Here is a 13,632-nt window from a genome sequence, read left to right on the forward strand (position 1 = left end):
CTATACTGGGTTATGCCGCTTATCTGTTTACTCTTACCATAGCCACTTTATACTGGGTTATGACACCTATCTGTTTACTCTTACCATAGCCATTTTATACTGTGTTATGACACTTATCTGTTTACTCTTACCCTAGCCATCCTATACTGGGTTATGACACTTATCTGTTTACTCTTACCATAGCCACTTTATACTGGGTTATGACACCTATTTGTTTACTCTTACCATAGCCATTTTATACTGTGTTATGACACTTATCTGTTTACCCTTAGCATAGACATTTTATACTGTGTTATGACACTTATCTGTTTACTCTTACCATAGCCATTTTATACTGTGTTATGACACTTATCTGTTTACTCTTACCATAGCCATTTTATACTGGGTTATGACACTTATCTGTTTACTCTTACCATAGCCATTTTATACTGGTTTGTGGCAATTATCTGTGTACTTTCAAACATGTCTTTCCCTGGTCCAAAGGCTACACACAGTTCATTCTGAAAGAGATATATATGTCATGAAAGTTTTCAAGAAAATTACAATCATCCATTTATATGTCAATCTCCTCAGAACATTTCAAAGTGTAAAGTATAGTACATTCAATTTCACTCAACATCATACTGCATTCAGTGATTTGAATGAACACTGCACAGTTCTCTCAGGTCTTTTGTACAATGCATTGAAATCTGTCCATAAAGAGGTGAGAACTCCCAATTTTTTTTGTCATTCATTGACAGGCACCATTTATGTTATGGAGCTTACAGAAGGTCCCTGTATGTATATGGAGGAGCCTTACAAAGTGCCCTGTATTTATATGGAAGAACCTTGAATAAAGGCCTTGTATTTATGTGGGGAAACATCACACTATGACCCTGTATTTATATGGAAAGAACCTTGAATAAAGACCTTGTATTTATGAGGGGAAACATTACACTATGACCCTGTATTTATATAGAAGAACCTTGCACAATGGCCCTGTATTTATATGGAGACTCCCACATGGGCTCTATATTTACATGGAAGAGTCTTGCATATTGTATTCATTGAAGGAAAGCCTTACACTAGAGCCCTGTATTGATATGTAGCTTTATGCAGGGGCACTACGTCAAATTGAAGATCCTTACACTAGGGCCCTGTATTTATGTGGAACCTTACACAGGGACACTCTATTTACATGGAGGAGCCTTCCACTAGGACCAGTATTTATATGGGGGGGGGGCTTTACACCAGGGTCCTCTATTTATATGGAGGAGCCTTCCACTAGGACCAGTATTTATATGGGGGGCTTTACACCAGGGTCCTCTATTTATATGGAAGAGCCTTCCACTAGGACCAATATTTATATGGAGGAAGTGGGGGGGGGGCTTTACACCAGGGTCCTGTATTTATATGGAGGAGCCTTCCACAAGGACCAGTATTTATATGGAGGGGAGGGGGCTTTACACCAGGGTCCTGTATTTATATGGAGGAGACTTAAATAAAAATCATATATTTGAACCTCACACATAGGTCTTGCATTTATATCTGAACTTGAACACATTACTTTCTCTCCCAACATGCAATAAATTCTTACATCAAGAATTACGGCCAAAATGATGTGTCACAAATTCATTCATTACAGTTCAAGAACAACTTACAAGCAGACATGAGAAAAGACTTGGAAATCATTCAACTATGAACTTGAGAGTTTGTTTCAAGCAATCACAAATGACTTACTTTTCAAAGTTTGTTTCAACCAAAGATAAAATGGCATTACTATTCAGAGTTTGTTCAACCAATCACAAATGACATTACTTTTCTAAAGTTGGTTTCAACCAATCGCAAATGACATTACTTTTTAAATTTTGTTTCTGATTGACTGATAGTGAAAACTCAAACTCACTTTCAGCTTTTTATAATCTACAGGCCTCACCCAATAGAAACAAAACTCAGAGCAAAGTCATTCTCACATTTCAAACTTTTCATCTTCTACAGCTTCTCTGTGAGGAGGATTAGGGTGTACAAATATGTAAGAATGGCATATTTTTTATCCCAATATACCAGTCAGATATAAAAAGATTGCAAAATTCTAAGCATAATACTTCAGTTTGGTATTGTGAGTCTGAGATAAACTTTTTCATGATTACTGGGGGCTGTCTGCAGATCATAACATTCTCTGCTTGAGTCTGAGATTAATAGTTGTATTCAGACAGCTTGATGATTACTAGGGGTTGTCTGGAGAAAAAACATTTCTCAGTCTGAGTCTGAGAATGAATTTCCACTATTGGCCAATCAAAAAGAAAATGTCACTTGTGATTGATTAAAAACAAATCTCAATTGCAAACTCATGTTTAAGCATTATATGATTTCCAGACAATGAGAAATTGCACATGTATCAATTGATAAGTTACACTGTAGGCCAGTTTTACCTTACCTGTGAAACTGTGTCCACTATCTCTTAGGACAGTCATGCTTAGCATTATTATTGACTGGAAGTTAGACACAGATATTCAGACACAGAAATTCACTGGAATATCAGGGTCTATGTTGTTTGTTCTACTGATTACTCCAAACAGATTTGCTGACACATGAAACATTGGCAGATCGGGGTCTGTGCTGTTTGCAGTTGCACTTGACTTACAAGTAAATATGGTAGATAAAAAGTGTCATATTGTGGACAATAGTGTAAAAGTATTTATATTACTTGAGAAAAAAAAACATTGAAATTTGGTTATTGTGAGCTTTGAATTTTAATGTCTTTCAAGTAAAATAAAAAGTGACATTGTGAATTTTAGATTTTTTTTTACCAGTGTACAGTGCCACTAAATGAGAATGGTAAAAATACTGGTTGGAAATCATTAAAGTCTTATGCTTCAGAGATTATTTTGACCAATCATAAATGACATTATTTTTGAAAGACCATTTCTGATTGGCTAACAGTGAAAACACAATCTATAGCTCAAATTTCATGATCTCCAGACCTGGCCCTGTACTCCATAACTGAGATATCATGTGTGTCACAAGAAAAACATGATTAATTACTCCCAACCCCACCAACACTGTAATGTTCATAAAAATGAATTCCAATAAATCTTATGGATATAAAAAAAGACAGAGAAAGCATTCTGGACACCAAGATATATGCTTGCAACCTTTTAAAACAGTAAACAGTTGATATTATCATACTTTCATGCTTAATGCTCATGGAAAATTATCTCCCTTGGGCAGTTTATACAGTGGAATCTCCACTGGGCAGTTTATACAGCTGATTGTCATACAGACAATTACAAGGTAAAGGTGGTCAGAGATAAATAACCAACTAGGTGAGAACAGCTAGGGTGATTTTGTGCCAGCTAGTCATTTGATTATTGCTGTGGGAGACAGCCCATTGACTATTTGTATAGACAAAGTAACTTAAGTCAAATGATGAGATACAGTGAATGTTTATGAAACAGAAGTTATTACACTTCATAGCCTTGGATAAGAAAATTTAAGCCACATATATTAAGAAAAGTGACTTCTTTTTGTGATCAGCAGCAACATTTATTTAAAGTTGGATTTTACTGCATAATTGCAAATCATTTTTTTAGATTGTTTCTGTAGTTGCAGTGATAAAAGTTGTGTGTGTGTGTGTGTGGTTGTGATTGTATGAATGTATGCACACATGTGTGTGTATCTGTTTGGTTATGATTATATGCATGTATGCACATATATATATATGTGTGTGTGTGTGTGTGTGTGTCTATTTGGTTGTGATTTGATTGTGATTATATGCATACATATGTATGTGTGTGTGGGTAACTGTTTGGTTGTTATGTATGCCAAACCTACCTGGTATTTTGTCTGGAAGTATATTAAATTCTTGAACATAAAATGAACATTTTACTTTCTTTTATTCCAATTTGAATTTCCAAAATATTTCTATCAGATTATGAGATAACTTGGTCTCAATAGTACAATGTCACTTATCTGGATCACATGCATTGACCCACCTTGTGACTCAGGATGATAAAGCACATTTTTTTAGTTTCAAATTCCTGCCCCTCCCACCCCCACAGCCACAACACTAATATGGATGGCAAGCAGGTATGATACTGGTATTCTTGAAACATTTGGAAAATAAAAATGAAGCTCATGGTGAAAACTCTAAAATGAGATATGACACGTATGGTGCATCTATGATATGGATATTTTGCAGTTTTGTAGACGGATCCAAGTTAGGAAAATCTGAATGTCTGGTGATTCTAGCTTTATTAAGATTATAGACAGTAAAAGTTTCGTCACTTGAAGATTGAGTTTCTAGTTCAAATAGTTTGAAAATAAGGCCTGATCTGCCATCATGTGCTGGCCTGCTAGATTATGGTCTGTGCTGTTTTCCTTTAATATCATGGCTGAACTGAGGAACACAATAAACTCAGATCTGCCAATACCCTATGTGCCAGCAGACCTGGCTATACCAGACATGTGAAACCTCCTCCTGGTGCAAGCCAGTGATTGATTTTTACTACCAGTGGTAGGATATAAATATTGTTTTAAAGGTTGTTTACTGCACATACCATTTTATAGTTCAAATCTTCAGCTTTTAAAAATTAAAACAATTTTTTAAAAAAAAATTATTTTAAAAAATCCCCAGCCAGAACCAGTCTACTAGGGATTGGAAATGTTCCACCAGTACATGGACCGGTGATAATGTAAATGTAACCAGACAAAACCAGGCTGCAGGTTGGATTTGAATGGGTGATTGTTACACAAGCAGATATGGTAGACAACGACTGCCTAAATCATGGACTTTTAGTATTGTAATAACATCAAAAAATATAATAATCTCATCCCATTACCCTGCCATTACAGGTGCTTGTTTTGAAGTCACATGGTTTTCCACTATCCAGACAGTGTGGACCTTTGGTGTTGGGGGAGACATCACCCTCATTGCTCTGAGCAAAGGCTGCCACAAATTCTCCCTGAAGAAAAATCAGAAATATGTGCAGTTTTAAAGGGTCATACTAGCAGATGGTTAGAAAAAATATATGGATTTGAACTACAGTCAAACACATTTGTCAATATGTCTGCCAAACGTTTTAGTCTGAAGTAACATCTGGACCCATTTATTTTGACAAAATGATTCAAAAGCACTTAAAGTTTTGTACATACGCTCAGCACCAGCGACACTTATCACAAACAATTAAATTTTTTTAATACATTCAGCCATTTCACTGTAGCTTCATCATCCATGTGTACATGATTATAAAATTCTTCCCAAACAATGTCAGTGGAGTCCACAATATCATCAACCATTGATTCAATACATATTTCTGACTGAGGCGATGAAATCCGATGAGTGTTGCATTTTCCGTAGTTATCAGTGATAGGAACAAAATTATTTTGTTGTGCAAGTTTCATTTTCTGCAGATTAATCATAATTATATGCATTACTACAGTCATGCATTTTTTACAATAGTGCAAGTTTTACTTACGCTTAATTAATATAAAAAAAACCTGGTGACAGGTCTTCATTTCCCCATAAGTAGCCTTGGTAGCCTAATTAAGTTTATGTCTGTTGTCCTGGCCACTGAGGCAGCTCAGAATTTATGCCAATTTATGTACATGTAGCATGTAAATTCTGAAACAACTAAACAGCCTCATGCTGCTGGACAATGCATGTAGTGGTTAATTGTTTGTCCTCACATATTGGTTGACAATGGATCATACATAAAACAAGACTATTTTTCTATTTAAAATATTATGAATTTATTCAATGTCTGAAAATTAATGAATTGATTTTTTTTAAAATTAAAAGATCTTAATAATATACATAAATTATTTAGAGCACATGTGTGCATCTCAATAGCCATTTGAAAGAAAAAAAAATGATAATTTCTTTTAGCCATTACAATATATAAGGTAAGGTCAAATGTTTACTAATGTTTTTTTTATAATTCTAATTCTGTCTTCAGTCTGTAAAATTTGATACAGCAACACATTACAGTGTATCAGTTTCCATTAAATAATATCTATAGTTAGATTCATGGCAGCTACAGGTACATGTACATCATATTTCTTTCCCATCTGTGATGACACAAGCAAATCCATTTCGCTTACATAGAGGTGGTCAGATTTAGATAAGTTCAACAAAATAATTCTACAGGAGGTTAGGCTATTTTATTTACTGTGGAATATTAAAACTGATATGTTCATTGCAAAAACTACACTGACTGTGGAATTAAAAGAGACAATAGAGTACATATTGTATCTTTATTTTTGAGAGTGCACATACATGTACACACTCAGGAGTAATTTATTAACAAAACTTTTCTTTTTGTACTGCTATGTACAGCTGGAATGTGAATTCTGTCTAAAAAGTTATGAAATCACAACACTTGTTATTCAAGTAAAACTGCATACAAATAATAAAGCAATTATTAATCTTAAAACTACAACCTGTTTGTTGGCAATGTTCCAGTAGACTAAGAGAGAGGAATAAAGGTCAAGGACATATCTAGAATCATGTTACTAGTTTTTATGAACTCTCATATCTCAGTACCCAGTTATGTCGATGATGTTTTTTTTACACCCTCGATGTAATCGAGATAACTGGGTTCGACTATGTCTAGCATTGGCTGCAATGGTCAAAATCAGAATGTAAAACCTCCAGAGACTGTCACTGATCACCTGCTCCCTAGAGAACTACAGTTTACTTCAGAGAGTGAAGAATTAAAAAAATCAACTGATTCTATGTGAATACAACTTTAGATGAGTGACATCTGGGTAATTTTTAAATAACTGTCACTGTTTCTGAAACTACTGTCTGCTTAATGCAAAGATGCCAACCTCTACTGATGTATATAGGACTTCCACTACATCTGGATCCAACCCTCCTTGAAAGGCTAAGAAATGTTTTTTTTTGTACATAGACCATGTAAGGTGAGTAACTCTTACAGATTACCTCCCATTGCCATGCCAGCCAACCGATTTCACTGTCTCAAATCAAAACATTATGTTCGAAGGTGAGGTTCATGGAAATCATTAGTTCTTTATAAGCTGAGATCTTCCTGATTCAGGACTGATCATGCAAGAGTTCAGAATACATTGATCTAATAACCCACTTTAGCCAAGAGGCCATCACATTAAGGTTTATGTCCTGCCTCAGCAGATGCTCTACATTCACATCAGATAATATGAGGGCATGAACAGGATCCAGAGGTTTGCCTCTCTCAACAGGTTGAATAATGAGAGAGGGTGAAGAGTTATGTTTTAACTGCCTGTAGATGGCAACCAGTACTTAGAGATGAAACTAGGCTGAGTCAGGAGCAATTCTGTTTCATCAAAATGAAACAGCATGAAGTTTGGGGTCCACAAAGGAAATGTCTCACTCACTTTGCAAGCTGAAACAAGTACTGTCAGGAAGTAAGTCTTGTATTATAACAGCTTCAGTGCAGTCAAAGACAGGGGCTCAAACATGGATGAGTTGAAATATCTCAAAACCCAGGGTAGGTTCCACTTTGGGATCAAGGTGAGTGAAGGGGGACCTAGTCAGGTCAAAACTGGACAACAAGTCTTAAACATCCTTGTTGTTGCCAACATTGCCTCTTCCAAGATTTCTGAACAGGTCTGAGCTCATGTTATAAGATCCCTTGATCATGATATGGGCTAACATTCTGTCCTTAAAGAGGATGCTAACAGTAGTGTGACATCATTAATGTGACACCAGCTCTTCCCCTCATACACCTTCAATGTAGAAGATTCCTCTGGACATGACTGGAATACTGATGACCTCAACTGCAGTGTGGTCACTATAATTTTCTTGGATATGTCTGTTGTGAAATTGAGCAGATCATTGAATCAGGATCTGACCAATTGGAATGGAGCAATCAGAGTGATTTTGCAAGCCTTGCCCTTTATCTTCTGGATAAGTTTTGGATATGTTTTGGCATTAAAACAGCTAAGCGAAGGCATAGGCCACATCCCGTCCATCTGAATAGGACACTGATGACCAATGCCTCTTGGTCTAGGAATGGATAGACAAAGGTGGGCAGTTTGTTGTCCATCTTATCACAAATAGGTCTAGCAATGTTGACCCTAGAAAGTGCAAAGTTGATAAAAGATTGGTGGATGGAGAGTGGAGAGACCACTCCATATGAAGCAGTTGGCCCCTCCTCGATAATGAATCAGCCAGGATGCTGAGCTTGCCTATAATGTGTCAGACTTGTACATGTATATGGTAATGGGAACACCAATGGAGGAACTCATACCATAATACAGAGCTCTGGTGATTTTGTTCCAGCTTGTCTGAAGTGGTAGTTCACCATAACCAAGTTTTCTGACGTTATCAAAATTGCCTTCCCTTGGATGTGCTCATTCCAGGAGCAAAGGAGTGGAGAATGGCATTCATTTTCAAAAGAAGCACCTTTTCTTGTACCGTTCATGTGCCAATGACCATCCAAACACACGTTGGTTAACCCTCCAACCTGACAAACTATCATCTATACAGATTGTAATGTCTTGCAAAGGTAAAACCCCACTACTTTCTCTTGCCAGTGAAGCAGGAGGTTTTTGATTTCAGTCAAAATCATAATGTGATCAAAATGTCCCAAACAAGATATCCTATAAAGACCCAAAGTTACCAATGCACATTCTGAACATGATGGTGAACTGATACTGTATGCACCCGGTGTATCAACCTTCTGGTTCACTAAACCACTAAAAATATTATCTGGATTGTCTAAAAGTATGAAAAATTCCACTGAATTTCTGAGGCATGGTTAACAGCCTTTTCAGTGAAAGCTAAATTTGTAAACATTCAAGAAATTGGTAGCCATCTAGCATGGGCAAGGGGAGGTAATCCACAATTTTACTTCCTTTCATAAGATATTTGACTTTCAGGAAAGGCTGGATTCAGAGGTAGAGGAGGCTATTTCCTAATGTTAATGTGATCAGATAAAGTATTCAATGAAGAAACTTAAAATCTGTATCCAAAAAATTAATATACGCCTTAAAACTCACTGAATCAAACTGCTGTTTGGTTGAGACATCATCACTACAGGCATCTTTCCTACCATGTGACACAATGAAATCTGTTAAGGAATTACTGCAAAGGCATGATATTCATCTAAACTTGATGCCTTGCATATCATGTTTGGAATTATCCTCATAGGCCAATTATTCTGACATCTTGCTTGAATTTTCTTAGTGAACAAGAGTACCTAGTCAATGTGATGTTTGATTGCCAAGGTCAAGATTCAACTGTTTTTATGATACACAGAGGTATAATTATCAAAAGGTATAACAAGTATTGCTGTGATCCAGATATACTGGTGTTCAAGTTAACAGTTCACCTATGAAGTATTTTGTCTGACTGGAACATCAGAATATACTACAAATTAACATAATTTCAGGTTAACAATAGGAATGATTCTAATCAATATCATAATGGTTGGCAGTTCTGTTTATGAGGCAGTTTTGAATGAAATAAGCTGGTAATATAAACAGTCAAGCTGCCCTTCTAATATTTTTAATAGTTTCTGAAACAGACTAGAACAAACAATCATATTGTTACAGCTTGTTATGTGCATTTAATTTACATTCTTTGTTAGTTTAATTTTTAAAAATATATTTCATTATATGCTACTGACAATGTAACAATGCATGTTGGACTTGACCTTGTCCAAAATCAAATTCATTTTCTGCTTGACCTGAATCATCAATTTTTTTTACAATTCTGTAACCAGCTAATACACAGCTTAATAGTTTCTCTACGAGTATAGTTACAATATTAGGATTATTATTATTGCCTGAGTTAAGGACATTGTGTTTACTAAATTTTATATTCTAATTATAGCTAAGATTTTATTTTGTAAACATTAGGAACCTTCTAGATGGTTACTTTCTATTAGGTAATAGTTTTTTCATTTGAAAATGTTAATTGTGACCTGAGATTAAGTAGAGGACTATATAATCTTGTTTTTTTCTAGAAATTATTCATTTGTGCTGTAAGATCTTAGCAGAATCAGTTGTTATTATTGTTGTGTCCAGTGGTCCAATTGGGCTGGAATTTAATTCATTCAAATTATTTATTTATTTATTGGAAATACAAAGTGCTCATCAAAAATAACATTACTGGCAATAAGGACTTGAATTTATAGAGAAATTTCAAATAATAATATATTTTTGGATTGTATTATTGCGATCCAACAAAAGACTGCTGGCATGGTCCACCACAGACAACACTTCCAGCATTGGATTTAATTTGGACTTCCACTAAAGTTTATTCAAAACTTTACTCATTAGAACTCGTCTGTAATTATAGGATTATTTGGGATTTAATTTGAAATACTGTAAGTCCTTTTTTCCAACATTTTCACTTTGTATTCTAGGGAAATAAATTATTGTTGAAACTTCACAGTCTTTTCTATTACTTACTTTAAGACCATAGAGTCATAATAAGTTGTAGAATAGAAGTGTGTTATGACTCTACAAATGCCAGCTAACAAATTATGAGATTTCTGATACAAAAGGATGATGCACAAACAATATTTCATCTAATTTTTATTCAATTTTGAAATTAAAAAAAAAGAATTATAGTGCAAATAATTACGCAGCATGCTATATTTGAAAGGAACACAATTAGAAGAAAATGAAGATGGGAATGGGAGGTTTCAATTAATTATATAAAGCAAGATAAATTACCTCCCCTGGCCAAGCTCCAGAGTTCATTTCCATTTCAAACAGGAGTTCAGCATATCCCTTGTTATCACTGCTGATCAAGTGATTAGTATTGTTCATACTGGTACAGTGAACAGCAAACCAACTACAGGAAATACAAATTTGATTTTTAAAAAAATGCAATTAGAGAAATAAATATGACGAAATAAACCATTTAATCACTATTCATCCTCTAGTGAGAATACTACCAGTACATTTGATTTTCAACCTGGCTAATGATGGTGGATAATCCAATAAAATTCATGAACCAAAATGTAATTGGTGCAGTAAACAGCAAACTAACTAAAGAACATATCAAATCTGGGTTATGAATATTTAGTGACTCCACTCTTCAGGCCCTCATTAATTTTCACCTGAAAACTTAAGTCCAATTTTAAATAAAATATTACTTGTATAAATTTATTGGAAACTTCTTCCTTGTGTAATGCAGACACTTACTTTTATCTGCTTACAGAGAACACATAATGGTCTTAAACACTGAGCAAGAATCACGGTTACATACTGCTTAAGGTTTACAATTTTTGTTTGAAATCAGACGTGAAGCATAGGAGCAGAGAATGAAGGGAGTTCAGCACAAAAGTATTGCATCTCATTAACAGAGTTTGCACTGCTTTATGGTGTAAGTTATTGAGCAGACACTTCCATGTAGAATTATCAATTAGTTTAACAGGTATTCAGAGGTAACTAAACTGAACAAGTAAGGTTATCAGGAAGTTGATAATTCTTTTGCAAAATACCAGTTAACCTAATATAGAAAACATAAAGACTGTTACATAGCTCAATGTCTCAGGACCCGTCATGCAAATGAACTACAATGGACAATTTCTGTGGTGGTACTTAGTCACTTGAGATCCCTCAATGATTTTACTGCACCCACCCCATGAGAAGACACACTAAACAAAAGAAAAGCCAAGATGATAAACCAAACTATGGCAGGTGTCATTTTCTGACCTTTAGCTGTATCTTCCCACATCTTATTTTGATGCTACCCTATTTTGAGGAAGTGTCAACAATTCCCGATTCTCAAGAAAATGCATCTCTCAATGATGTCACAACCACATCATTTGTTTGCACTTATCATCACCAAGTCACACAGACAGAAACATGTGTCGAAAATCCTATCATTATCAGTTGTGAAATGAAACAAAGATAAATATCATGAAAAAGCTCCAATTCACTAATTCTCTTTTATCCCAATCAGTAAGTCCTTATAAAAATCCATCCTAACTATTCTGATGGGACAAATGAACTTCCTGCTATAATAGGCATCCAGTCTGCCACTCAACATGTGATGGCAATGTGACTCACAACTAATGACCGATTCAGTAACACTGCTTAAAATAGTGTACAGTCTTATAAAATTATATTTTTGGATATGCCATTATTACTGTTTAGAGGTGGTTCTTGTTATTATCACTGGTACACATTTACATGAAACATATACTATTATAATATATTTCATAGTTAAATCAGCATCTGATACATTTTTCTTATTTAAGTCAAAATATTAGGATTTTCTCTCGACAAATAAGCCATTTTACTTTGACAGAAAATTTTCAATCATCTTTAAAGAGAATCTTGATATTTAGCTTATTTTGACCAATTTAATTTTTTAAAAATTCATTTGACAATGATCAGAATGATAACAAATTGAAATTGAAACTTTCTCCTGTAAATTTATTTCTTGTGTCTCTGATTATTTGTGCTTCTGGAGAAATAAATTATGTAGGAGCAAAACAATTTTGAAGTTCCAAAATCAGTACATTCAAGGATTTTGTTTCTGCATAGTCACTCTGCTAATTAAGTTTTAAAATATAGGTCATATGCTTAATCTAATATTTTGTTTTATTACAAGTAAACAATTTTATTACAATAACATTTTAATTTTTCCCAATTTGATTCTTTCAGATTCGGAGACAAATCTGTCACCCCAAAAAACACCAAATTATGAGAAAGTAAAGAAAAGCTTTAAAAATGCAAAATTAAATTTCTTTGTCATTTTTTCTATAAACTTTTTTCTATGTGCTACGTCATTTGATATGCATGCTTTTCTAAATTTAAATAATGTTTCAAATTAAATGAGTTATCTCTAGGACAGGAGTATACTTCTGAAAAAGTAAATGCTTAAGTCACACAATACTGAAGACTCCAGGATACAAACAATATAGCAGTAACATTGTCTATGGTATTTATGAATGGCCTAGGTAGGGGTACATACAAAACAGGTATAACACAGAAAAAATATGTTTTTTTAAAAATTTCTTTGATATCTTCCCATCCAATTCTATAATAAAGCATACATCAGAAAAACTGCCCAGCTACAATGCAAATCCCTTCTGATTACCAACATATATTTACCAGGATATACATACCGTCATGTGGAAATTTACATGCTGTTCTGCATTAAGCTGCAACTTCAATGTTCTTTCTCAAAATAATGTTATTTGATAAAAGTGCTTGTTTTACTGGTTATTAATTTGCTACAGTAGTGCATAAAGATATTCATGTAAGATAGTTATCATTTATTGCATTTGACTTTTAGATAAGATTTGAAATGTCTGTATCAAGTAAACAGCATAATTAACTTGATCAAACTGAACAAATGTCAGAGACACATGGGGCAATAATAATTTTTACAAACACTATACTATTTATTTATAGTGCTAATAGCAATTTCAAACACTATACTATTTCTTTATAGTGCTAATAGCAATTACAAAAACTATTCTATTTCTTTATAGTGCTAATAGCAATTACAAACACTATACTATTTATTTATAGTGCTAATGGCAACTACAAACACTATACTCCTTATTTATAGTCCTAATAGCAATTACAAACACTATACTATTTCTTTATAGTGCTAATAGCAATTATAAACACTATACTATTTATTTATAGTGCTAATAGCAATTACAAACACTATACTAT

General features: G+C 34.2%; 1 protein-coding gene across 1 annotated transcript in view; it reads right to left on the bottom strand.

The window, feature by feature from the left end:
- Positions 1-13,632, bottom strand: part of LOC149802819 (neutral ceramidase B-like) — a 76,606-nt gene that overhangs the window by 44,952 nt on the left and 18,022 nt on the right. Inside the window, exons 6-8 of the mRNA XM_089952266.1 lie at positions 10,666-10,786; positions 4,821-4,943; positions 414-500 (exon numbers count right to left, since the gene is read on the bottom strand). Of these exons, the coding sequence (XP_089808392.1) occupies positions 414-500; positions 4,821-4,943; positions 10,666-10,786 (331 nt within the window). The remainder of the gene's footprint in view (positions 1-413; positions 501-4,820; positions 4,944-10,665; positions 10,787-13,632) is intronic.

This window comes from Sinohyriopsis cumingii, chromosome 3 (genome assembly GCF_028554795.1).
Source record: "Sinohyriopsis cumingii isolate HCF-2022 chromosome 3, ASM2855479v2, whole genome shotgun sequence".
Lineage (NCBI taxonomy): Eukaryota > Metazoa > Mollusca > Bivalvia > Unionida > Unionidae > Sinohyriopsis > Sinohyriopsis cumingii.